This window comes from Dromaius novaehollandiae, chromosome 7, assembly GCF_036370855.1.
Source record: "Dromaius novaehollandiae isolate bDroNov1 chromosome 7, bDroNov1.hap1, whole genome shotgun sequence".
NCBI classification, from domain to species: domain Eukaryota; kingdom Metazoa; phylum Chordata; class Aves; order Casuariiformes; family Dromaiidae; genus Dromaius; species Dromaius novaehollandiae.
In genome coordinates this window covers 38,386,631-38,413,401 of record NC_088104.1, presented here as the reverse complement: position 1 = coordinate 38,413,401, position 26,771 = coordinate 38,386,631, and the positions used below count along the sequence as shown (strand labels likewise).

The 26,771-nt window shown below is 53.9% G+C and overlaps 2 protein-coding genes across 14 annotated transcripts in view; both read left to right on the top strand.

Moving 5' to 3' along the window:
- The window catches only part of PARD3B (par-3 family cell polarity regulator beta), a 432,959-nt gene extending 413,688 nt beyond the window's left edge, over positions 1–19,271 (top strand). For all 7 annotated transcript variants that reach the window (XM_064515264.1, XM_064515263.1, XM_064515262.1 and 4 more), the window contains one exon: positions 15,532–19,271. In XM_064515264.1, the coding sequence (XP_064371334.1) occupies positions 15,532–15,892 (361 nt within the window). In that variant the 3' untranslated portion in view covers positions 15,893–19,271. The remainder of the gene's footprint in view (positions 1–15,531) is intronic.
- A 5,481-nt stretch (positions 19,272–24,752) lies between these two features.
- The window catches only part of NRP2 (neuropilin 2), a 61,048-nt gene continuing 59,029 nt past the window's right edge, over positions 24,753–26,771 (top strand). For all 7 annotated transcript variants that reach the window (XM_064515255.1, XM_064515253.1, XM_064515254.1 and 4 more), the window contains exon 1: positions 24,753–25,202. In XM_064515255.1, coding sequence (XP_064371325.1) covers positions 25,130–25,202 — 73 coding nt within the window. In that variant the 5' untranslated portion in view covers positions 24,753–25,129. The remainder of the gene's footprint in view (positions 25,203–26,771) is intronic.

The following is a 26,771-nucleotide window of genomic DNA, read 5'->3' as shown; positions in this document are numbered from 1 at the left end:
TCAAGCCTTGGAAAATACTGTATTGTTCTAGCATTTAATAGTTATGTAAATTAGTACTAATTCTGTCACAGCACCTGTACAAAATTTTCTAACAGAACAGTTCTTTGAAATATGGCATAAACAAAACACAAGATGCACAGTGATACCACTCTTTTATTGATGCTTATTTGGGAAAATCTGCATAAGCTATTGAGCATCCTTCCCACAGGTAGCGAGCAATGTAGATATGCCAGGAGCGTGCCAGCAAAACTTTGTGGGCACGTGGCTGCTGCTATGTAGTATGTAGGCCTCGCCTGACTTTCAGCAAGCTTTATTTTGAAATATATTAAATACTCTAATGCACCTATTGAAAACTTAAACGCCTCTTTAAAATAATGGTAAGTTTTTGCTGTACTCCAAATCTTTGTTTGCTGAATGTAATTTAATCTGGCTCTACAGTTACTGTCGTAATTCATACTCACTACTGACTTCTACGTGTTACCAGTGTGGCCTTCGCTTAGTAACTTGCTCTGTTCAGCATGAGCAGATGGGATCCTACAGCTGCTTGAATAACTTAGTTTTAAAGAGTTAATCTGCTCTGATGAACCATTTAATAGGGAAAAAATGGGAGAGAGGGATCCTAAGGAATCCCTCTGCTGCAGGACTCTTTTCAACAGGTTCATTTAAATGTTAGTGAGTGATAGAGGTGAGGAGCCGTGTAAACTGGGAGCTGTTCCTCAAGTCACCGTCCTCTGCGCACGCAGTAATTGATATCTCATGTGCTTGCAACAGCTGGAAGAGCAAAGAACACGCAAACACGTCCGCTGTGTAACAGACGTGGGAAGCGAGAGGAGGAGAGCGTTAACTTTAATCGAAAGTGAATTATCTGCCATTTTTGTTCCACTCCAGATGTAATTCAGCAAGGATAATTGGAGCTGGGAGTTGCATGGTCTGAGGCAGCACCCTGGAAGCTGGCAGCCGGTTTCAGCGGGAGAGGAGAGACAGGGCAGGAAGCGTGTGAACGAAACCCAGCCCAGGTTATCAAGCAAAACCCCGAGCCGACGGGGGTCCTTGGATATTGAGTAGCTGGAGCTTTTCTTCATTTAAAGAAGGAAAATAGCCTTTGTTTTCCAGGTGAAAGGAAGCACTTGGAGAGCAGTCTGTTGTAGATCATGACAAAATCTGGCAAGCAAAACCCATCTCAGCAGGATTTCACAGTTGAAAATCCATGCGAATGGCTTTTTGCTTGGATCTAGGTGTTAGCGTACTGTGTTGTACATACCCGCGTGTCACTAGGTTTGGGTCCCTCGTTTAGCATTTTTATTATGAATTTTGACTCCCTCTGAGACGCTGTTTTTTGAAGAACAGGAATACTATTTTACTGAAAGCAGAGAAGCCTTCAGTATAGAAAGAATGCATTTCAGAAGCATTGCATGGCCCCGGTTTTTCCCTTTGTTTTGTTTTTTTGAAGAGGTAATACTGATATCCTCTTGAACCAAAATCAACCACTCCAGACTGTAGGTGAGACAAAACGAATAGGAGAAAGGTCTAACATGGTCTAACACACTAACCCCGTTTTCTCTAGAGGTCCCCAAACAGCAAACACACTTTACAACTCTACATTCAATAATTAAGATTTCCAAAATCAGCTAAAATCGTTAAGGACACTGATGGCCACCCTCAGAAAGCCCGACTTCCCTCTGCGTGCTGTTTCTTACTGGCTGACTTAACTGCAGCTACTCTTCTAATTAGCTTTTTAGAGGTCTCCAATGGCATCTGGCTTTCTCGCTGACGAGGGACTAGGCTGAATTTAGGCTGCCTGAATCTACCCATGCTGGTTTTGCAAATTTTCTTTAAGGATCACTTTACCGCTTAGCGTGGTGCAGCCCTCTCGGGAATGGCCCGGGGAAGCTGTTCCCGGGTACAAGCCGCGCCGCCGTCCTCATGGCACCGCTGTTCGTGGCAGGAAGCACAGAACAGCAGAGCAGATCTGGTTGAAATAAAAAGGAATTTAAATAAAAGGAGAAGTCAATTAGTCAGCTGAAATTGAGTTGGGGTTTACAACATGGAGTCTTAGGCCCAGACCCATCAGAGCACTTAAGCACCTGCTTTACCTTGAATAGGTTTTGCTTTTCAGTAGCAATCACGCACCCAGCTATCAGGAGCCTCCAGGAAGCCTGGACTTAAATGTGTATTGTAAAACATGGGGGAAGGCTGGGGTCAGAAATTTCACTTTTCCACTTTCTGAACTTTCTGTTGTTTAAATAGTGCCTCCTTAATGTTGCCTTAATGCAATGGTTTTTGTTAGATATTCTGTAAATAATATCAAGAAAGGTTATTTGATGAATAATGTGACTTTTTCTTTGAAGAGACTTGTTACTGATCTTAACTTGGGATCTCTTTAGTATTATTGAGGGGAATAACAACCTTAATGTCATTTTAGTTTGATTCCTTTGTGTGAAGGGCTGACGGCTCTCCCTTTCCTCTCGTCACCAAACATCTAAAGAAAGCTCTGTTACTGAGAGATTACTGCAGTGGTCCATGGTCTTACAGAGATTTCATCAGAAACATTTCGTTTTTAACGGACAATGAAAAATGTTCAGCTGTCCATTATTACACTTCTTTGTACACAGTCTAAAAATATAAATGGAAATTATAATTACATCTGTAATGCTGGGTCCCAGCTGAAATCACTTTAATCCCAGTGTGGAAAAAAAATCAATACAGAACCCTTAACCCTGGTCTTTTCCTCCTTAGACATTTCATTTTCAGTTGCACTAGTTTATACCACAAGTTTTAAAAGTTTTTCAAGGGACATTAGTACACGGAGACCATTTTGCATCCTCAGAATGGTATTACTGCCTTGTGGTTTTCCGACTTAGAAAACTGGCAGGTCCTTCTTGAGTATTTGTTGTATTTGGTAGCTGCTTGATATGATATGAAATACCCTCCTTTTACTTTGTGACCATTAAAAAAGAGGGACCTTTGAAATGTTGCAAAGTTCTTTTTAAGAAAATCCCATTTTATGGGAAATAGCATTTCGTGTATTTTTATTAAAGAGGAACCCAAGTCAACGTTTGAAGACTTAACACTGAGGTTTGGAGAAGACTTAATTCAAAAGTCCCCATCGACCCTTTCTCCCATATTGTGCTTTTTTTCCTGTGGGATTCAAACAGTAGATCTGTCAAAATTAAGTATCAGGTTTTTATTCTTTTTGCTGTCACTGTCTGTAAGTGCAGACACGCCATCAACTGTTTTGTGCTTCTGAAACCTGCAGCTCTCACTGCAAATCTGGACTTAGACCTATAATTGTTTTGTTTAGGGTTGGGTTTGGGGGAGGGGAGGGGGAGTTGCTTTTGTCCTGTGGGGCCTATGCAAACTATTAATTGTCTGCTAATTGCAGCTTCCTCTGAAGCATCTGGTTCTGGTAACACTCAGAGACATGACACCGCAATTTAGGACATGCTCGGCTCCATCGCCACAGTTGCCATGTTATTAATGATCATAGATGTAGCATCCATCTAGCAGAGTCACGCTATTCATCAAGGAGAAAATCTTGTTTCGCAGTAATTGCATGTATGTACCACTGTCTGGATCATGAGCACTTAGAAAGTAAAAATAAATCGATTGTATTTTGATCTTTCTTTTCTCTGGACACCCCAAAGACAGAACGGGAGAGGAACGTTTCCGTGTCGTGCGCGGCGTTTCGGCAGCCCGCATCGAGCGCTCTGGCTCTTTATTTGTTGTCTGAGGCTTTCGGGCCTTAACTTCCTGACTTGATTCCAGGATACAGATGTCTCATTCCCTCCCTGCCCCCCTTCAGATCCCATTTTCCTATACAAGAGCTTAATGCGAAGCTCCCTGAAATGTTTCCGTTGACATCCAGAGGCTGTGGCTGAGGCCCGGATGCGGCCGGGGCGCCGGGTCCCGCGCAGCATTGAGTTACTCCCTCTTCGGTCTGGTATCCAGGAGCAGCGCAGATCTCTTTCCGCTCCCGCTTCCCTCTGCAAAGTGTCTCGATGTCTTTTTATAAACGTGCCGCTTCAAATCTATCACACCGTACAATCCGAAAATATTTGGAATGGTATTGTAGTAGAGTGACCTTTATTGTTCATTAGTGCATCGGCAGCCGGGGATACTGTGGCTTTAAATGAGCTCCATAAATTGGTTGTTATCGTCGATGATGATTTCCTTGATTTGAACATACCAGAGCAAAGATAATTGTTTGATTGGTTCATTATATAAAAGGTTTGTTTCAAGTTAGAACGTTTTGGGTTTGTTTTTTTTTTAGATTTTTTTTCCAAGCGGATTGAGACACGCTGTCTCTAGGGCCGTCTGGACTGTCTGCCAGGTTCGTAAGGGGTGCAGAGAGGGAAGCGCTGGTTCTTCTGTGTCTCACTAATGGCACGTAGTGGCTTTCCTGGGCGCAGCGGGGCCAGGTGCCTGGGGGTGCCGCCGCGGCCGCGCTCTCCATGGCTGAAGGGGAAGCTGCTGACGGCAGCATGCCTTGCGCGCGGGAGGCTTCAGCAAGAGGCGGTCTTGGCCACGTGACCTACGCATGTACTCGGAGGAAGTTAAAGCCCATACCTGGTGGTGCTTTCCGAAGCATCTCTTTTTCTCAGTATTGGCTTGCCCCCGTCTTCTAGGTGCTGCGCTGTCACCTCTGCGTGTTGGTCGCCAATCCCCAGCTATTGGCACCAGTTTTGCCGTTGCTCAGGGATGCAGTGGTCTGGTGTGGTTTTCAGGCATTTTTTCTGGCTTCTGCTGTGTGTTCCCCCCGTCAGCTCCAGCGTTTTGGTGTCTTCTGTCCTAGGTGCATGACTAAGCTGGTGTCGCTGCTGTTGCCTCAGGCTGTGGTTGCCGTCTCTGGAAGGTTGCTGCGCTCCAAGAACTTTGCTGTTGCAAATTTTATCTTGTCATCTGGCGTGCAGTATGGCATGCAGATGGCGCAGAGGAAGTTGTTTAGAAGCTGCATATCTCATCTATTACCGGTGTTGGGGGGATGCACGCAGGTTTGTGGGCATTGGTTGTCGCACCCCGTCCCAAAGAGCAAAGGACGCAGCAGTTCCCAGGGACCGTGCTAGTAAGTGCTGCTGGGCACACGATGCTCCGTGCGGGGAGAGCATGGAAGAAGCCACGTGGGGCTGATGGTGTATCATGATGTCTTGGACTCCTTGCCGGCACTGCCAGGGCCAGTGCTGCTGGGGAAGAGAGAGCAACGGAGGGAAGAGTAGGCAGGATCCCAGGCCAGGAGGGGAGGAGGAGGCAGCAGCCTGGGTTGTTGGGTGGGAGAGCGCGTGGAGGAGCGACGGGAAGGGGAAGGGAGCGGTGGCAGCCGTGCCTGGAGGGGGGCGAGGGAGCAGCTGCGGCAACCGTGGCGGCGGGGAGCCGAGGAGGTGGCAGGCCCAAAGCACAGCTTGCAGAGAGGCTCTGGCCAAAAAGCGGGAGCCGTGGTGCTGGGAAGCCAAAGCTGGGCCTGAGCAAGGCAGGGAGGACCGCGGGGGACGTGGCTGTCCTGCCCTGGCATGAGGTCCCCGGTCTCGGACGCGTGGTCTAATGCACAGGGATGTGCGCTGCTTCCCAGCCTCGCCGCCTCTTTCTTTTTTTGAATAGGGAAACAAAGTCCAGCAAATGAAAGGGGGAAGGGGCGAACAGAGCATGTCAGTGCACAAAAGCCAGCAGCTGTCTTCCCCATCTGTGAGTGGGGCCCGTAACTCGCATCTATCTACAGGCGTTAAAGTCTCTGCCATGTATAAGAATAAAAACAGTACGTGTGCCCACGAGGCTGGGTGGCAGAGGCTGGGGAGCGCGCTGGGAACATCCTCGGCGTTGTGCAGCTCGGGCTTCGCCGCAGGGCTGCAGTGAGGTTTGGAAGCCGGCGCGCGTGGGCACGTGGCCGTGCTGCAGCCTGCGCGGGGCGGGTGGCCGAGGACCCGGGCACCTTCGCAGCCGCCTCTCGCCAGGACCTGCTCTCTGCTGCCAGCGCTTGGTACCCTAAAGCCTGCTAATCCGACTGAGCACAGACGCTGTCCCCAAGAGCGGCACGGGGTTGGTAAATAAAGGAAACAATTGGACGATAAGTTCACACTTCAGCACACTGCTTAACAGCCTGATAACAGTTAATTACACGCAGTATTTCTAAATGCAGTCCCGGGGAGATAACTGTGGCAGAGGTGGAGCACAGGTCCTCACAGCGGGAGGTTAACCTCTCACTGCCCGCGGCCCCCAAGAGGCCGGCGGCCCCCAAATCGCGTCCGCGTCGGACATCTCACGGCGAGCAGAGCCCCGGAGCCGGCCGCACAGCACTGCCGCCGGGCTGGAAGAGGCACCTGCGTGCTGGCGGGGCGAGCGGGACCCCGCGGCGGGCAGCGCGTGTCCGGCCGCTGCGCGGCGGCGGCTGCGCCGGGCTCGGCGTAACAGGAGAAGCCCTCGAGGAAGGAGCCAGCACAAACACAGCTGGAAGGGGCCAGCGCGGCCGGCGGGACGTCGCGGCCGCCGGCAGCCAGTGCTACCGCTCTCCGGCGCCGCGCGGGACGGCTCCTTCCCGCCGGGCCCCGGGGGGACTCGGGGCTCTGACCCCTGTTATTTAGAGCTCGACTCCAGGACTCGGCGCGCGAGTCTGCGACTTAACGCAAGCCCAACAAACCCATTTGCCTGTCCGGATCTGGAGGTTTGCGCACCTTTGGAGAGGCAGCTGTAAAGTTATACCTTCAGCTGTTTATCATGCCCCGAACCTTTAAATCTCCGTTATTAAAGGTGGTGGTTAATGGCTGGCTGGGAAGGGGTGGTTACCAGCGCGTTAATGGAGTGCGGCAAGCCAGGAAGTCTGTAATCTAATGCCTTTATAGAAATGAATGGCTCTAACAAAAGAAAATATACGGCGGGAGGGGGGGAGGATGTATTTACAGGCTGTTTGTGCTGTTTAGGAGCAAATCAATACATCAGCAGCAGGGGAACAATAGGGATGGAAATAATGCCTGAAGAAGCTAACAGGAGCTGCGTTTTAAGGTCCCCCTCACTCCCCCGAAGTGGCCGTCATCATCCTTTGGGTGTTGAGCTTTGCTTTTGCTGCAAGGGGGAAAAACGGACGGGCATGTGCCGGTGCGTTTAGCAGAGCGGCTGGACCCAGAAACGACAAAATGGAGGGAAAAATAGCCAGCTACAATCGGTTTCAAAAATCATTTCCCTTCTTTATTGAAGCATGATTTTACTGCCCAGTTTGTGCAGTCGGAGGCAGAATTGACAGCCATGCTTCATCATGGCAATGGGAGAAAGCGCTGCAAGGAGTGCTCTAATTTAAATGAGAGATGCTCTTAAAAAAAAAAAAAGCCTAAAAGCTTGGTAATAACATTAATACCCAGTTCTTACAGGTTTTTACTAGCCCACTAAAGATCAGACAGCGTGTTAAGATCCCAGCGGCTGAATAGTAAAGACCTGGGCCCAGGTTGTTATTACTTAGGAAGATTCTGTTAATGACTCCTGTTATTTGTTGAAAATCATTTTAACAGCACAGCTGAATAATTGCCGTGCTCTAAACTCATTTCATGTGAAAAATGAGGAGAGAAGAGAGTTTGGTTTTATGTGTCTTTGAAAGCACTTGGCGAAACGGCGTGGACGGGAGCAGATGCAGACCGCGCGGAGGTTTTGCGGCAGCACCTCTGCCCCGTGCCAGCAGCTCTGCCTCTGCCCGGCGGTGCTCGGCATCAGCACAGGTCTGGGTCCAAACGCAGGATTTGGCCCAGAAGCCGAAGCGTTTGCTTCTCTCAGAGGTGTAAGAAGTTTCCTCCCCTCCGATGCTCCTCAGCCCCCACTCGTCCTCTCAGGAACGTGAGGCAGGAGACCAAAGACCAAGCGGCCGAGGACCCTTTGAGGCTCTGGGGAGAGCTGCCGGCCTCTGCCGAGCTGCAGAACAAAAGAGCGAAGGGACCCGAAGACGTGGGCCAGGTCCCTCCCCGGCCGAGCGCGAGCGCGGGGTTCCCGAGCAGCGAGCATGACCGCTTAGCGTTGGGAGGAGGTTGCCGATGCCAAGAGGTTAATGACTCACACGGTATTCTGTTGTGTTGAATAATGAGTAACACATGAAATGACACATGTTGTAATGACTCGCTACTTAAAGTACCAATCTACTTAAGATCCCTTTAAGCTTGAAGAGATCACAGAATAGCGATGTCTTGTTCAATAGGTGCTACTTCGTTTTGTGCCTCCCGGTAGAAGGGATGTACCATGCCTGAGAGCATAGGAACAAAACCAGTGGGAATTGAGTAGGGAGGATTATGGGCCTCCTTGTTCTGAATGCGTATTGGGCGTTTCCAGAGCGCCAGCTAGCATAGTTGGGTTTTGTTGCTGTTGATTTGAGTTTTTTAATCCTGATTATCGCAGTTCCTTATATTTGTAGGTTGGATTTAGGGGAGGGAAGAATGGGGAGCTTTGCCTGCAGGGTGGGATTATCGGGAGCTGGCCTGAGTTCTGCCGTGGAAAATAAACTAACGCGGGAGCAAAGGGGTGACAGCAAGTGTTTTACAGCTTTGTTGGTGATGGGGAAGGGTTTTTAATTAACCACCGCTCGAAATTCGGATGCTAACCGATCTGTGATTCCGTTCGCTCCGACAGGGAGTCGGAGCAATCCATTTGCTTGCGTGCAAAATAAACCATTCGTGTTGTCACAAGAAATCTTGCATAAAGTTAGCGTGAAGTTTAAAATCTGTCAGATGAGTGTTTCCCTATCTCACTGTTGTTTCTGCGGTGTACTCATCTGTGTGGAGAGCTGGTATCCCACTAAACGCTATGCTTGATTCCAGATGTAAGGCAAGTGGGACACCCAAATATTTCCGGTTCCTTGTAATTGCCCAGGGAGCTAATGGGGCCCAACATCTCTCAGAATTTCATCCTCTGCAAGTAAAAAGAAAAAAAAAAAAGGGCCTTGTTCTCCAGGCACTTAAAGGCTAGACTTCAACTGGACTCGTATAAATACCTCTGTACACTTGCATTCCAGGGCTGTGCTGCTTTTGCTGTGTTTGTTTCTAAATATTCAAAGCCATGATATGCAGAGAGATAAAAGCTGTGCGGATAAGCTCGTGTGTTCAGGGCAGTCGGCCACTGTTAAACTTTGTAAAACCGCACGCGAGAGGAGAAAATCAGGCCTGCACTGTGTCTGAAATGTACTCTTGCTTGAATTTCAAGCAAGCTTGTATGGGTCCCTCCTTCTCCAAATCCAAAACAAATACGAATCCTTTGAAAAGGGGAGAGAGATTTTTCCATTCTTTTTTCCCCAGTAACATAGGTCATGAAACGATCATTATTTTTATGGGTCTGCAAAGCCTATAGCAGTCAAAACTATGTAATATTCATCGCAGAGTGTTCTGCTAATCCTGTCCAACCGCAGCCGTGCCTGGCCCAGGGATGAGGGGCTGGTAACTGGAAACCTGACACTGAAGGAATTCCAAACACAGTCCTCAAACTAAAAACAGCTCTCTCCGCGTGGCATGTGCTACATGAGAGCCAGGGATTGTATTCGTTTACGTTATCTGATTTTTTAGCCTTGCATTGTTGATAAAAGAACAGGAGAAGAAAGCACCTCCACCAGCTCAGCCCATAAATAATGTGTGTGTGGTGTGTTTGAGGTTAGGATGACATTGCTAGACATCTGCCTTCTACCGAGAGGTACGAGCCTCTCTCGCAGGCAGCAGCCGCAGAGCACTTCCTTGTGCTGCAGATCCTTCCCAGCGCGAGGATACCAAATTTGATTTCCTGTGGCTTTGTAGATGCAAAACCCATCATCGGCTATGGGAAGTATTGGTCTGAAGCAGCACAGAATATTTGTTATAGCAGTATCTAGCCTATTAAGGTATAGAGACAGATTTTAATGAAGCTCCGAGTCATGTAGTGATTTTTTTAAAAAACCTGCAGTGATTTTTTTTTTTTTTTTAGTTATATGCACATTGAATATTAAGCAACAAAAGTTCTTAGTGCCACTGACTACAAACAGCACTGCAGTGTCTTTAATACTGAATCTGGAGAGAGAGGGGCTACATGGCCTTTTCAGTCAGTTGTTTTTAGTGTATGCTGGGAAGAGCTTCATAAAGACAAACTAGTGTATCTGATACTGTAAGATTGCTTGTTTGCATAATTCGATTCTTACATCTGCTTCTCCTTTCTTCTTTAAAAGTAGATCCCCCTGGCTGAGAACAAACAGCACGCAGTCGTGAGGCGTGCAGTGGAGTTCTGTAGTGAGAATTTGGACGCAGATAGGACCTTGCTGCTTTCTCCAGTACTTTAATCACAGCCTGAGCTGCCCGATGCCATCACCCGGAGTCTCTGTGTGTCTTGCTTAGACATGAAAGAGGCTGCAGCCAAATGTGGGCTTTCCATTTGCCTCTTAGTCTGTGGCTGTCTTTGAAGTTTATTTCCCGAAGTACTTCCCTGACAAAGCAAGAAGGCAGTTTTGCCTGTGAGAATATATCCCTTGCAGAATATTCCCGCAGCAGCTAGAAGGAGATAGTGATGTAAGAAGGGAGCATTCCCGTCCTTGCTTTTTACCAGGTACTAAGAGGTGACCTCTGTGATTCTCCCGAAAGAACAGAGGCAAGCAAAACTCTTTTGTCATGATGAAATCCAAGCCCCCCACATGACAGGACGCAGCACGAACAGCCAGACCGTCGTTCTGCTTTCTTTTGCTTTCAGATAACCCAAGCATGTGTCTTCGTGGCTGATGTTAAAGGTGACCTGCAAATGGGGGTTAACAATGAACACAGTAAACCTGAAATGAAATGGGTTTTTTTCTGCTTGTTTTTTTTTAAACATCAGGTATTTAGGCCAGTCTACCCTGTGAGGTTCTCGACAACTGAGGAATTACTGAAATGCGAGCTTTTAAAAAAAATGGAACCCCTGAAAGCAAAAACTATTTTTAGTTAGGTTTTTTGAAACCTACAGATACCCATTTGACTTCAATGACTAAATAACGTTTTGAGTAAAGGAAGCCTTTGTCAGGTTTTCTGAATCCTTTGGTTCAGTTTTAAATAATCCCAGAAGCTCCCAAAAGTTGTGCAGCAAAGCCAGAGAATATTAGACTTCATATCATTTGCACTTAGAAGGTAAATAAAGCAAAGATAGAAAAAACAACAAAATACTTCAAGCTTTACTTGCCATAAAGAAAATAATGACACATGTAGTGTTAGTTGAAGATTAATCCCAAGTCACTTGCTTTATTTGGACAAGGCTACTGGGTGCTCCTAAAGCCTAAAATGGAGCACAGTTCCTGTTTGGCTGATCACCTAGAAGATAAACCGCTGCAGAGGCTAACCAGCGTGGCCAGGCGTGTTTGCAGTTCCCTGTGTGCGCCCTGTGATTCCTCTGTAGGGGAAGCTGAGATAGTGAACATCCTGGTAAGTGGCACCTTGCCCATGACGTCTTTGGGGAGCGCGTTTTCACACTGTGCCACCCGTTTGACTCCTTTCTTGAAGGTGGTGCCTCTACCTACCTCCCTTTCACTGCTTCCTTCATGGGCAGCCTCTGCTTTTAGCTGGACCCGCATCACTGACCCCACATCTTCCACTGGGAGCCAGCAGAGCTGAACTACCAGCAAAAACACTTTTCGAGCTCTGAGATCAGTTCCTTCCCAGGATATCGTGTCAGCTTCCCTACTTCTGCCTGCCATTAATTTCACTGGACCCCCAGGTCAAACAACTGGCCAAAAATCTGGAAAACAGCTGACGGTCAGAGCAGCTCCTACTCAGCATGTCCTCTCAGAGGGCACGCTCCTGGCCTGGTCCTTTTGAGTGGCTGGACCTGCTTGACCCAATTTGTGGATTTTCGATCACTCCCCTGGGTCACTGATTTTCCACTTGAGGTTATTGGTTTGACCCCCAAACTGTGGGTCACTTGGGAGGTGTGATACAGCCCTGTGAACTCTGAACTCATCAGGAGCCAACAAAAACAGAAGGGGAGGGGAGAAGAATTTCATTAGGGCCTCCTCGGAGGTGCCGGTCTCCGCCGAGAGAAGAGGCAAGGCTTGTTTTGCTTTTCAAACAAGCGGAGCATCTACAAGGGGCTGCCAAGTAGAAAGTGTTTGGTTTGAGTTGTTACGGTGATTTTTTTTTTTTTTAAGGATAAACAATAGCATGTACTTATACATTCTGAGCTATCAAGTGAAAGCGGTGTTGCTTAGAGGAGCCCTACTCTTTCTGTCTGGGGTTGCCGCTTCAGGATTGCCCCTGGTGTCCCAGACTTACTCCTCGTGGTGACAGCATTTCTACAGCCAGAGCTTGGCATCTGTAGATGTTTCTTCTGCCTTAAAAAGATTGACTTTTTGGTGGCTAATCTGAAAGAGCGTTTAGGGTGGGAAGGGCCCAGCTGTTGTCTCTTTTATTTTAAGACTTGTCAGATGGAGGTTCGTGTCAGAGAGTCCCCAGGCTGGTTCCTCACGCTGCACGCAGCTCCCCACGAGCAGACTGCGCCGGGCATTGCTGGTACATGGGGAAGAATGAATCATCAGGAAATTAACTCAGTTTCAACATGCAGTGCTGGTCGTAAATGGGAAGAAAGGCTTGGTCGTTCCTCGCGGGTGTATTTGCACACCCAACCCTGGTTGGAGTCACCAGGGAAGTGAGCGGGGTAGTGTGGCATCCCGTGGTAGAGCCACGAGGGTGTCTCTCATGACGCTTCCCCCTGCCTGGTCATGCTGCCCGGAGCTGCCTTTTGGGAAGAGTTACGAGCATTTCCCCAGCCTTTGCTCCTGTGCAAGGCTTCCCGTAATCATGGGTTAGTTTACTGCTTGTGTTGATGCCAAAAAGTCACGCACCTTCTGTCTTCCTGGGGCTTTCCTAAAGGATCCGTGTGAAATGGATTCAAGCCTCGTCCCCCCACATGACCTCTCCTCCCAGCTGCTCATCCCTCACCCTGAGGAAGACGCAGCAGAGCGCGGTACCACCCACGGGTGTTTCACCCTCAGAAAAGGGAAAAAACAGGCCTGAGAGGGAACGGCTTGGATATTTCTTGTTTTTTTAAGAAAGATTTTGCCGTTCCCACGTGTTCCTCTCTGCAGTTTGCCTGCGCAACCAGAGATGGTATCGCTGTAAGTGAACCAGCGGTGGATCTGATTTTGTAACAGCAACGAAGACCTGATGGCACAAACCTGAGCTGCTTGGGTACGTGCCTAGGGGCTGTGTCACGCTCGTGCTTCGATTGCTCCGGCACGTCTTCCCTCCGCAGCCGTAGATCAAAGCTGCCTGCATGTGCTTGCTCTCTGTACGACCCAGCTTTGGCGGCAGCATCGTCACGCTTTCTCCTAGGGCTTTTCTCCCGGAGAGAAAGAGAAAGAAGAGAAAACCTGCTCAAGGGCTGAGCAGTCCGGCTGGATGGGAAAACACATCCCTCACCCTTGCCTGCAGCCTCCAGACCTGGGGAATGGGCTGTGTGCTGAAGGTTCAGCAGATGATGCTCGTGGCTTGGTCCCACTCTCAGCAGTCATTCTGTACCAATTTGTTTTGAATTTGTTATTTTAGAATAATTCAGTTTTGCAGCGAGAGCTCTGTCCAAAAGCTGCCTAGCTCCTCATAACTTCAGTGAATTCTGGGTCAGGTTCCAAGCCCTGTAACAGTTCAGTCTCTTTTTAACGTGCTCCACAAGAATTTGGTTAATTATAGCTGCCAATAAGAACTTGTTTTAAAATGTAATAAACAGGATCTTGAGCATTATCCTTATATTATAAGGTAACTGGTGGAGCTTTGACATTTGTTCCTATTGGCTTGCTGCTTGACACAGAGCAGTTCATAGCCTTGCAGAAGCCTTTTACGGTTGGAAGTTTGCGTTTTTGCTCATGGAGGAATTAGAAGCTGAGTGCGATGGGAGTGACTAGCGAGCAAGTCTTGTCTTCGTTCCTGGTGTGGAAATGCACGGAGCAACTCGTTTGCCTGCCGTGGAGATTAGGCTTTGTTGCAAGGCGTAGGTGTGTGAGCAGAGATAGCAGTTGTCTCAACAGATGCAGTTAAGAGTCCTTTTAGTGCCTCCGAGGGTGGCTTCGGGCCCTTCAGCACTTTGTCTGGACTGTCTCACAAGGGGGGGGGGGGGGGGCAGGAGTGCCTGTCTTCTATAATGTTCTGTTTTTAAAGCGCAAAGTCTCTGGGGAGCATAGGGTCCTAAAAGTCCAAGGCCTGGAATTCTTCCTTTTGCTCTTTCCATTTTAAACAGGAAACATTTGCACTAAGTTATTCCTGGGGGAGAATTGTAGGTTCATTTCAAGGCAGATAATGTTTGTTCATTGCCTATGTCCATGATTTACCCCATGGGCTTAAACGAGTGCAGCAGAAAACCACATGTTTTGTTTTACTTTGTGCAAAACAAGCTCCAGTGGCGTCTGGGAGCTCCGATTAAGCGGCGGGAAGCATGCTTGTAAAAGCGGTGCGTGAGGAAAAGAGAGGCATTGACAAATTGTGAACACCTGATCTGCCTTCCAAGAAGGATGAGCCTTTTAATAAATCTATGCAAACTATCTTTAAACAGTTGATGAGGTTAGTCCCAAACCCACAGAGCAGGTGTAATTGAGTTATACCTTCAGCCCCCTGTTTTGGGTCAAAACCCTGCCGTCTTCCTTCAGTTCACACTCGGAAAGAAGCTTCCTGTGAAGTCAATGGGAGGTTCTGCCCAAAGTGCAAAGACATTTGCAATCAGACTGGCAAAAACTCCTAATTGAGTTGAACTTTTGTGGGTGCTCTGGTGACATGACTGCGAGAACAATTATTTTTGCCATTTCAAGGTATCACAAGTTAAGCTGTACTAGGAAGAAATATCAATCCTTCATTAGTGCAAATCATGGAATTAAGATGCAGAAAGGTGTGGAGCAGACTCCATGGCACATCCTCGGGGATGGCATGTTCATATGTTGCCTTTCGCATGAACTAGAGCTTGTCAGATCTGTGCTGATGCAGGCGAGTTACAGAGCTGGTGTAGCGTCAGGCCTTCCAGATCGCAGCAGGTTTTTTGACCCCCCCCCCACCCCTGCCTTGGCCGCTTGCCCATTAAGCGCAGGTATTGCAGACTGACATCCCTGGTGTTTCTTCCAGGAGTTCCAGTTTTTCCGACTGTGGCGTTTGGAAAGTTTTACAGTCTGACATGTTAGGAAAAAAAATAGCGGGAAATGCCTTGGAAAGCGTGAATATTTGTGCATGCAAAGCTTATGGGATTTGCAGACTTGCAGACCCAACTCCTCTGCTTATCCTCAGGCCAGATAAGGCTGAGTGAGACGCGCATTGTTTGAAGGCGCTTTGTTTCCCTCCGGGCGGGTGGCTGCCTTTGGGCGCCGCGGGGCTCCCGGGCTCCCATTGTCGGGGGGCTCTGATGTGCGCTGGAGCCTTCCTGCCGCGTCCGGGGTGTCGCAGCCTTTGTGCCCTGCAGCTGGGAGGCTGGATACCCTTCACAAGTTCTTTTGACCCATCGGGACCTGTCATGCTTGAGGCGGCGTTTCCTTTCCCAAAGCAAACACGGGTCCCAAGCACAATAACGCGTCGCCGGCGTAGCAGACTGCCTTTTTATGTGCTTTGTTATGTTCTTCCCCCTCAGGCGTGGACCTGCAGAGCCACTGGAATATTTAACAGGGCCACGGGTGATGTACAAGGAGAGAGAGCTTCCGTACTACCAAGGAGGACAGCCGGTCGGCCACCCGCCCAAGGGGAGCTACGTCCGCGCGGCAGACGCGAGAGCGGCAGAACTGCGGTACCCCCAGTACTACGCGGCCCAGCCCGTCGCCAGCCCGCATAAAGGGCCCCTCCGGCAGGACGTGCCGCCTTCGCCGCCTCAGCCCCACCGCGCCCCGGCTTACAGCGAAACGGGCCGAGCGGGGCACCGCGGCACCGGCGCGGAGCAGTACCAGTACCGGCAGCAGGATCCCAGGCAGAAGAACCCCGTGACGGCGGCTGTATAGCCACGGACCGGCCTCGCCAGCGCGGCCCGGCGGGGTCCTGCCGGACGTCGCCTTGTAGAGCTGCTCCCCAGCGGAGCGGCCTGCGGGACTGGCGCCTGACCTGGAGTCGCTCCTGCTGAGCTGGGCTCGGGGTGGAGGCTCGCTAAAAGGCGAACTGAAGCCGCGTGCGGTACGGTGTGAGGTTTTGAGTATGTGAGGTACCGGACAGTTGAGTACTTTTAATACTTTTTAAAAATAGAAAGTGGCCGCTAGAAACGAAGCGCAACACTTAGTACAGCTCAGGGCTATCTACCGCGTCCGGTTACACCTGCGCAGCGCGCGGCGGTCCTCCTGCACGCGGGCGCCGGTGTCGCCGCGGTTGCTTCAGAGCACGGTCGCGGAGCCTCTGAGCGGGGGCGGCGCGGACCTCTCGCGGAGCGGGAGCCTCCTCTTCCTGCACCGGCTGCGCTTGGAGCGAGCGCAGAGCCTTGCGCCCCGCGCTGGGGCAGGCTCACGAGGGGACGGGGCAGCCGCCCGAGCAGCGCGTGCCTGGGCCTGCGTGTGCACCCGCGCGTCCCTCGCTCGCGCGGCGTGCGCTCCCTGCGTGCAGAGCCCGGGGATGGGCCCCTCAGCCGCTGTCCGTCAGCGCCACCCTCGCCGTGCCCGTGAGCCAGGCGCAGGCTGCCGAGGAGGCGACCGCGGGCGCCGAGCCCGTGACTCGTATTGAGTTACCGCTCTGCCAGGTGCTGCCTCCGCTCGGGGAGGGCGGCCCGGTTCCCTCCCGCTGCGGCCGGGCTGACGGCCTCGCGCCCGCACGGCTCGGGGCAGGGCCCCGGCAGCCCCCGAGAGGGAGCTCGGCCCCGGGCCGGTGCCAAGTGCCAAACTGCTCAGGTCCCCGCGGCCACGGAGGGGGCTTTGAGAGCCGGGGTGGGGGAAAGGCAAGGAAAGCCCGGGGAGGGCTTCGGCGGCCTGGGGACGGGAGCAGGAGGCTCTGCAGCCCGCCGGGGCCGCGGGCGCTCAGGGATCCGCCGCCAGCTCTTGCCACGGGGAAGCCATGCAGTCTTGCCACCCAGAGAAGTATTTTTTGAGAAGTTTCTAAGTGTCCTTAACGTCCGCCTTTGGGGAGCATCGCTGGGCAGCTGGGGCTCCTCTCCTCGCCCGGGGGAGCCGGGTCCTGGCCGGGGGCTGACGGCGCTGGCGAGGACCCGTCCCACCGGCCGCTGGTGAGGGACCAGCATGACCCCAGCCGCCGCGTGCGCCCCCCTGCCCGCCCCCCCGCCCGCCCCCCCACTGGGGGGGACATCTCCGTGGGTCAGCTCCAGGGCCGGGTCCCCGGGGCGCAGGCAGGACTAAATCCAGCCCGGAGCAAGAGGCGGCGAGGGGAGGGGGAGGGATGCAACCAATTGGGGAGCGAGTGCGCTCCATCCCTGCTCCCTTGCTTTCTGCCCTCTCCCCTAGTGGGGCAGCAGGGAGAGGCCCCGGCGGGAGGGGCCGGATGCAGCGCCGTGTCTCGTGGCGCCTCCGTAAATAAGGCGCGTTCCCCGAGGAAACCCTGCCCGCGGCAGACGTGCCGCGCTCGGCCTCGTGCTTCCCCGGAGGAGTTTTAGCTGCCGCAGGACGCTGAGCCAGGACTTGGCAGCCGCGGGGTAGCTGGTGGTGTCATGAAGGCCCGCTGAAAGTGAAGCGAAAACAAATTAAAATACTTTCCTTTCCCTGCTTGAAATATAACCCCTGATACATTTGATCCAGCTGTAAAGAAACTTATATGTTTGCGACAGTGGCTTTATCAAGCCAGGCCACAATTAAGAACAGCTCTGACTATAAGCTACGGCCTTTATAAATCACTCTCAGCTAACCCTGCAAATGGCATCGCAGCACCGCGAACAAAACTTACTTACAGCATTTCAAGAGCCAGGGCCAAGTAAGAGCTAGATGGAATCAGCTCCTGCGATATTTATAGCCTGTGTAGGACCTGCGCAATTGTGTCCCCGTAACCCGAGTCCCCCTTAGCAGCCCCCTCGGCTGCGCCGCTCCACGCGGCCGGGGCCGGCGGAGCAAGCCAGCGCCTTCGGAGTCGTTAGTCTGACCCCGCAGGTTATTAGGTGGTGCCTTTAGATCCGTACGGAGTTTCTTCCCTCTTCCAAAAAAAAAAAAAAAAAGAGTGATATGAGTGTAATCTGTGGGTAGTCCTGCAGGTGAGGCGCTAGGAAGGAGGAGCAGCCAGACCTAGCTGGGGGACCAAGGGCAGAGGGTGTTGCAGAGCATCTCGTTGACCTCCGGTGCCACCGTTCTGGGAGAAAACTGCCGTTTGCCCGTTTAATATCTGGTAGAGGTACGGTATTTTCAAAAGTATAATGTGTAACTACAGTATATATAGTCAGCTTCTCCGCAGTGTAAAATGTATGATTTTAGCACCATATTGTGGAAAAATATGTACCGTGCAGAATTCACGAGGTGCTACAACTGACGGTTGAAAATACACACTTGCAAAATCCAAAAGAGCCGTTAAGTAACAAGTTGTTCTTTTCCCCATATGTCCATATGTTTGGGAAAATCGCGAGTCTGAAACGTTCCTGACACGTAATTGCCTCGCGCGTGCTCACCCGCGGCGTGCCGGTGCGGCTGCAGCGTGCCGGCGCTGGCAGCGCGGGGAGGTCCGGCGGCGTGCAGCCCACCACCCTGGCGCCCGGCCAGCCGCGCTGAGCAGCCCCAGGATGGAGGGATGCGAAAACGAGCCTGGACTTCCCCAGCAACCACCCGCTCATGAGCCGCGACCTCGGCCCGCGAGCGGGCTTGACCACAGTGATTCATGGTGGTGCAAAGTCTCCTGGCACCGCTGGAACACACGGAGAAACAGCAGTCGTGGGACAAGGCGGGGGAGCTGCGTGTTAAAAAGGCTCCAGCTTGAAAAAGCGTGTGCAGCCCTGAATTCCCGTTCACGCCAGCTTCCCGAGCTACAAGCAGCTTCACGTGCTGCCTAGCTCCTTTACGGATGAGCAGTGCTACCTCCTCCTCCGGGCCGCCGCGGGTCTGCCTATCCGTGCGGCGGGCGAGTCCTGGCGGCGGCTCTGCCGGGGCCGCGTCCCGGGGCGCTGCGGCGGCAGGGCTGGGGGAGCCTCGCCAGCGTCCTGGCGCGCTGCTCGCCGGCCCCGCGTGGGAGACGGCGCCTCGGGAGACGCTCTGCCGCTGCTGGGGGGAGGCGGGCGTTGGGGGTCCTCATGACACCCGTCTGGAACCGGCGACTGCTGAATCGCGCGCGATTGTTTGGGGGGAGAAATCCAACACGCAATTTTTAAGGGTTTTTTTCTAGGACCACATCAAAGATTTTGATCTTTTGTTACATATGGCTATATAAATTTTACCTGTCTTATTTTGCATTAAAATAAAGGCTTTAAGACTATGTACGATTATGTGTTTTGTCCGTTGAGTCTTTCTCTTCTTCGCACTTGCAAAGTCCTCCTCGCCTTTGGGTGGGATTCGCTCTTAGCAGATGGTGCGCGATCCGGACGGATCGGAGGTGGTAAGACGACCTTTATACAGGGGAGGAAACCCTTCGTGGGAGAAGCACTGGTGATGCTCAGGCTGATTCCCTCTCAAGCCTGCCTTGCCTTCAGCTGTAGAGCCGAGTCCTGCTCTCCTGGCCCTGAGCAGGAGCGAGACGGCTGCGGCGCTGGCTCCCCGCAGGCTCAGCGCTCCTGGAAGGTTTCACGCGGGGGCTGAACGCGAGGCGCGTGGGTCATTTCGCCGGAGCTGCGACACTGCCTGCACGCTCCGGGTTAGGCACAAGCGTGAACGCGTGCAGGACCGGAGCTGCGGGCTGCCGAGCACGCTGAGGGGCAGGCAGGAGCGCTGCGGTTAAGATATGATGTAATTTTCAAAATAGCAGATATTTAAGTGAAAAGTCACTAAAACAGGGAGAAGGGAAAACGTAGCATTGCTGCAATGAAAACTTTGTTTTGCTTCGGAGAAACATGAATGAAGGGAAAGAGTAAAAGGACAAAAGGGAAGGATGGGAAGGTCGATGCCTTGAGCCACCCGGGGCGGCCAAAGAGGTGACCACGGTCTTTAAAAGGGAATTAATTTTTGGGAGGGTCCCAAAACGTGCTTGAGGAACCAACCCAAGCCAGGGGGGTGGCTACGTGTGCCATGGAAATCCTGGCACACGCGAAGCCGCCTGCCTCGCTTTTCCAGGGAAATATCTGCATGTGAAAGAAAATAATTTATGGGGAAATATGTACAGCGGAGTAAAATTGCAAAATAAGACATTCAGTGAGGATTCCGTATAAAACCGTGCCCTTTGCCTCCGGCAGGCAGCGAATAAAAATGGTATAAAGAAGCAATGAACATTCAATGTTTTATATTTAAAATGCGCTTTGTGCGGAAGACAATGTGGCATAGAAGCAGGACTGAAAGGGTCTCCAAGATAGCGCCGGCAACTGCGAGATGTTAGCAGCATTGTCATATGAGTTTCAAGGTGTGGGGTTTTAATTTTCTCTTATGAATCACAGGAGCAGCCGTGAAAGCTGTCATTAAAATTCATACAAGAAAAGTAAACTTGCATTAAACTCTACCCCGTTCTTCTCCCGGTTCTTGGTGCTGGTTCAGAAGCGCAGTCTGCTTCTCCGCCAAACCCTCACCTACGCAACGCGGTTTAATCTCGGGGCTCTGCTAAACTGGAGTTTTCATACATCGCATCCCTCAGTCCAGAGTACAGAAAAGTAAAAAGCCTTGCTCCTCTAAACTGCAGCCAAGAGTTTCAAACCAGCAAGCTACAGTTTTAAGAAGCTTCATCTGCTGTTATTTTCCTAGGAATGAAAAGAGAATAAAGAATAGAGGAAATCTGAAGAAAATGGCTTGTAAGTAAATAAAAGTAAATAAAGCCTCCTTTTCCCCTTCCTCCTATATGCGTGCATATGTGTGTGCACAGATACATAAACGCACATACACTGCTGTAGTGCTGCTTTCGCTGCTCCCGCGGGTTGGCGTGGGGCAGCCGGGAGAGCGCGGGGCCGGGCTTCGGCTTCTCCCCTTCCCAACCCCGGCGCGGTCTGCTTTTACGCCCGCTGCGCGCGGCCTCGAGCTGGGATGCTTTAAGTCGTCCTGATCCCTGGATTAATAAACGTTGCCCCGTGGGAGCGTAAACACAGGGAAGGAACGGGACAAAAAAAGGAAAGAAAAAAGAAAAAAATCCGGGCTGGGGCTGCGCAACCAGGACATTTCTTTTCCTAACAGGATATGGGATCACGGGGAAAAAATACGCATTATATAACCTGGGCGCGGGTCGGCTGCCGCGGTGCGGAGGGAGGCGGGGGGCCGGTGCCGGCGAGGCATTTCACGGGAGGCCGCAATTTCCACAACAATGAACGCGCCGGGTTATTCCACGACGGGGGGAAACCCCACAAAAGAGGGGCCGCCGCCGCCTCGAGGCCTTTGATCGGCCGGGGCCAGGCCCTGCGGCTGCGAACGCCGCTGGAGGTCCAAGCCCGGGATGGACGAGGCAATCCGGGGGGAGTTTGGGAGCGTGGCACTGCCCGACGCGGCTCTCCGGACCCGCCGGGGCCGCCGGGGTCCCCGCACAGGAGCACCCGGGGCTGGAAAGCAGCACGGCCCCGGCAGTGCCGCTTCCCGGCGGCCTGCGGGCAACCATGGCGAGACCAGCAAAATCCTCGGAGCGGAGCAGCGCCTGCTGAAATGCATCACTGCCCCACGCCGGCATCGGGGCATCGGATGCTCCAGCGTCCCGACGGCACGGCACCCGGTGCTCCTCAGCTTCCTCCTGGAGGCGGCCGCTGCAGACGGACAGGTATGCTAGAAATAAGATTCCTGGCCCAAAATATCCTGCCCTATTCAAGGCTTCCCTCCCCATCCGTCACCCATATTTTGGGTTACCTTGGGCAAAAAGCAAGGCAAAAGATGCCTATACATAGGGGTTCTCCACCAGCAGTTTTATTCCCATAAGCAGCGCATAAGCGGCTTCACATGGTGTACGGCAGTGACATTCATGTGTGTAATGCAGGAACAGCACGTGGGTTTTTTTGTTGTTGGTTTTTTTTTAAGGTCTGACCCAGGAAACCCTGCTAGTTCAGGCATCACCAAAAAAAAAAAAAAAAAAAAAAATCCCAAACCATCACGTCCCTCTGCATCTTAAAAAGAGTGAAATGCTTCCTCCGGTTTGAGGCTAGTTTTTTGTTTTGAAAACCCGCTGCAGGAAACGTGGGCAAGTGTCGATGGCAGCGTTTTCTTTCGTTGGCCAAAACGGGAGAAATTGAGTTACATTTTGCAATAATTCTAATGGAAACGCTAATGGGATGAGCAGCGGTGCTAAGCCAGCGAATGACCCAGCAGTTTCGCCCGCGCTGGCAGCAGATGACCATCTACACCACGTTCGGGTAATTCTTCCTCTCATTAGCAGCACAATAACTCATAGGCACAAATCCACGGGCATTTGCTATAATTTTTTAAAACAGGGCTGGAAATAGAAGTAAGTGCACGCAGTGTGGGAGCGCTACAGCACGGCTTGGCTGTAAATCTGTCTGGAAGTGGCACGATCCTGTTCCCGGTTAAACGAGTGGGAATGTTGCCATTGACTTCAATGGAGGCGGGATGGGATTTTTGGAGGGGACTTGTTTTAAAGTGCCCTTTGTGGCTGCCGTCTCTGCTCCCGCGGCGGCCGAGCCCGCTCCCCTTGCTCGCCCTGGGCACCTCCTCTCAGCTGGGGACAGTTTACAGCCTGCCTCCCCCTTCCAAAATTTCCACCCCAACGAAAAACTCGGGAATGAGGCAATCGGTACGTATTATTGTGATAGGAGGCTCAAAAACAAAAAGCCTTTGCAACAACTTCGCAGTCAGAACCGTGGCGACTATTGTAAGGCAGAAAAACCTAAGAAATGGCAGCTGTAAAATATATTTAAAAGCCTTTATTCTTCCCTATCACAATGTGGCAAAAGAGCCTAAATACAGCTTTCCATTTGTTTAACTCAAAGCTGCCATTCCTCGGTCTCTTTGATGCTAATGATACCCGCAGTCGCAACCGCGCTCCGGCACGCGCCGGGGAAACGCCGCCGAGCGCGCACCGTGCCCGGCAGCAGCGCCGCGTCCCCCGGGGCTAGTCCTGCCTAAAACCGGGGGGTTTCAGCCTGCTCGGGGCTACGAAACGGGCCCTCATACTCCTCACGAGAGCAGGGCTCGTGCGGAAAGAGGAGGCTGTGGCGGAACATAACGGCGGCAGCGTGCTCGGCGTGGGAAGGAGCCGCGGTCGGGGGGGAGAGGCGCTGCAGGGCGCCCGGGACAGCCCCCGGCCCTCGGCTGGGCAGCAGGGACCCGGGGGGACCGGGGGGCCAAGGTTTCGGCTGGCCGGGAGGAGGAGCGTCGCCACGGCCCTCCCCGGCGCTTGGGCGGCAGGAGCCCTTCAACCACCTCTACTGCGCATGGTACAGCAGGTAGCACAGTGCCGTCAAACCACACATGGTCTTCACCTACGGTGGGTCCCCCCAAACCTGGGAGAGGGTCCCGGCCCTAAACGCCCCAGAAAGACGTGGTTTTCGACGCTCCTGGAGCGAAGCGGGACTGGGGGTATCCCTGGCTTGGCGGCCGTCCTGTCCCAAACGCCGGAACGGCGAAAACCGCCCCCGTGCCGTAGGCTACGTCGCATGGGGCCGTCGCTGATGGGGCCTGGTAGCCTCTTCCCCCTCCGCGCACATCTCCAGCGAGGAATGATTCATGCCGTGCAGTTATATTACGCTCTGATATCTCTGTTGTGGTTTGCGAGGGCTATTTATACACACAAAAAATCACACTTTGCTAGCTTGATAGTAGTCTAACTATAAGCGAGTAGTAAATAATAGCTGCATAATTTCCACACCAAAATACAGTAAATAAGGCACTAGATTCAGTTGTCACTGACTTTTCATTGACTTCAACAGGAGTTTGAGCACATCTGAGCCACAGAGGATGCGAAATAAGGTATCAAAGCACAGGGAAAGAGTCGGGACGCTGCAGCCCTCCGGGCAGCGGCTGAAACGTCAGATCTGTCTATCAGGCCGAAGCTGCCGCTGCCGACGAACCGCTCCGGTCCCGGAGGAGCTCGGCACGCTCCCGAGCTGGGAATGCGCTTCGACAGGTCGGCACCACGGTTTCATGGACATGAGCTGGCGGTGCTGCCCACAGCTGATCGGCAGCAGAGCACAAAATAGCGAGTCTCGTTGCCCTGAACGAGTGCCATGAAACGCTCGTATTTCCCCCCTCACCTGTGTGAGGACGTGCGTTAATTCTGCCACACGCGAGTGTCTCTTTGCTAATTGTGAACTTAAAAAGAAAGGTAACACAGCTTTCATGCCTTTGTCCGCCGTAAGCGTGAAGGTTGCAACGTGCAGATTAGGGACTGCTTAACAAACCAAGCGCGGTTTCCCGGCGGCACTTTGGGCGGGGGCTGCAGGGCTGGCTTCACCTGGGCGCGCCCAGACTCCACCTCGGACACCGGCTGCTCCCGGCCCCGTCCCGTCCCGTCCCGTCCCGCCCCGCCCCGCCCCGCCGGGGCCGAGCAAAGGCCCCCCCGGGCCGCGCAGGTGGGGGCGGCGCGGAGGGAGGGCAGCGCGGTCCCCGCTCCCGGCGGCGGCGGCTGCGAGCGGGGACAAACCTTGTCCTGACGCTCCCCCATCCGACAATTTTCGGGCTTCTGCTTTTCGCTCCGCTCCGCTCCGCCGCGGCGGCGCATTGCCGGCAGCCCCGCGCGGGCGCAGCGCCGGCGGCGGCCCGGGGCTCCCCCGGGGCCGGGGCAGCGGCGGCCGCCTTCCTCCCCCCCCCTCCTCCTCCTCCTCCCCCCCCCCCGGGCGCGGGGCGCGGAGCGGGCGCGGCGCCCCGAGGGGGCGGTCCGCGGCGGGCGGGGGGGCGCGGGGGCGGCGCTGCCGCTCGGCGCTGACAGCCACATGCCGCCCTGCCTGAAAAGGCTGCGAGGCGCCGGCGGGGAGGGAGAGCGCGGGCAGACGGCGCCCCGGCCCCGGCCCCAGCCCCGGCCCCAGCCCCGGCCCCGGCCCGCACCGCCGCCGCCGCCCCGGGGGATGCCGAGGCGCCGGCCCCGCGGGTCGCCCTAGGGCAGAGGCGCTCGGCCGCGCCGCCCGCGCGGGAGGCGGCAGGAGCCCCGGCGCTGCCCGTCGCGAGTGGGGCGACCACGCGGCGCGCCCCGGGCAGCCAGCGAGGCGGCGCGGGGGGGGGGGGCGCTTTATTTCGGTTTTATCTTTTTTTGACTGTTTCCTCCGAAGCATGGATACGTTTCTTCTCGCGTGGGGATTTCTAGCGCTGTGCTTGCCCGGCTCCGCAGGCGCGGGGGACGCAGGTAAGACCCCGAGGAGGGCGGCGGCGCGGCGTCTGTGCCTGTATGTGTGTGCATATATATATATATGTGTGTGTGTGCGCGTATATATGTGTGTGCGTGTCCGTGTCCCCGCCACGCGTGGGCGCCGGAGCGCGGCCCGGCCCCGCCGCAACTTTGGCCCGCGGTGCGCGGCTCTGGTGCGCGGTCGCGGGCGGCCGGAGCCGGCGCCCCGTCGGGGCCCGGCCGCCCCCGCGCTGCGCCGCGCTCTCTGCGCGGCCGCGGCGGCGGGTTTGGGGGCGCTTGGCCGCCTCGGACCGGGCTGCGGGCGGGGGCTGCGGGCGGGCCGCGGCTCGGGGGGGTCCCCGACGGCCGGTGGGGCAGGCGGTGTCTCGCCTCCGCCCGGCTGCGCGAGGGGGGGCGCCGGGGGGCTCCGCGGCCGCGCGGCGGGATGCTGCTGCCGGGTCCGCGCGTCCCGCGCCCATCCCCGCGGTGCCCGGGCCTCGCCGCCCTCCCCAGCCCGGCGTGGCCCGGCTCCCCCCGCGGGAGGGAAGTCGCGGAGACTCTCTCAGCCGAGAAAGTCCCTCTTTTTTCGCAGCAGCGGAGCGTAGATGTTCCCGGCAAATGTGCTCCGCGTACGCTCGGCTGCCAGTTGGCATCGCCTCCTTCCTTATGATTACGAAGGGGGATGGAAAAAAATCCATCTTTTGTTCGAATAAGAAACAAATTAATAGGTACTCGGTGAGGAGAGAGGGGGAGGTCCGGGGAGGCCCCCGCTCGGGGAAGCGCTCTGGTCAGGCGCTGCCCGTTTCGGAGGCGGCGACCGCGCCGGGCTGGCTGGAGCGGGCGCTGCGCGGCGGCAGCTCCGGCCCCAACCCGAGGCTCAAGGCAGAGGATGCCCTGGCCGCCCCGCTGCCTGTGCCTGCGCCGCCGCCTCCCCCTGAGCGGGTTCAGCAGCAGGACTTGTTGCCGGGAAGGGCTTTACGAGCCAGCTGCGTCTCTGAGGCCGTTCAGTCGCCGTAAGAAGTGTTTACTTGGGCGCGGGGCTTTCCCGGCGAAGCGGAGCATCACATGGTGCCGGAGCCGGCGAGGAAGTCCTCGCCTCGCCTCGCCTCTGCCGGCGGCTGGCACCGCCGCTGAGACGCTGTTGTGGTGCCGCAGACCTGCTCGAGTGACCTTATTGCGAGCGAAGGGCCGCGGGCCGCGATCGGACCGTGGGCAGCTCCGGTAAATTAGCCAGGCTGCTAGGAAAAACGTGCCCGAGGCGGGTGGGTTTGTGTTTCAGCCTGGCGCGCCTGAAAGCCTTGCCTATAACCCAAGTCCCTCTTAAGGCTCCCTAAGGGAGGCCAGCGGAGAAGGGAGATGTTGTTAGTAGACAATAATGTGATAATCGGCAGGACAAAAAACCCTCCGCGCAGTATTTCTGCGGTAAGAGGTAAACAGTGCCGCTGCCAGTTTGTGCGCAGCCAAGCACAGCGGTGACGGCCGCGGCGGGGAGCAGGTGGGAGACCTGGGAGGGAAATCTGGAGGCTGCGTGTCTTTCACCTCCCTCCCCCCCCCTCCAAAAAAAAAAGCAATCGGGTGAGAAAGTAG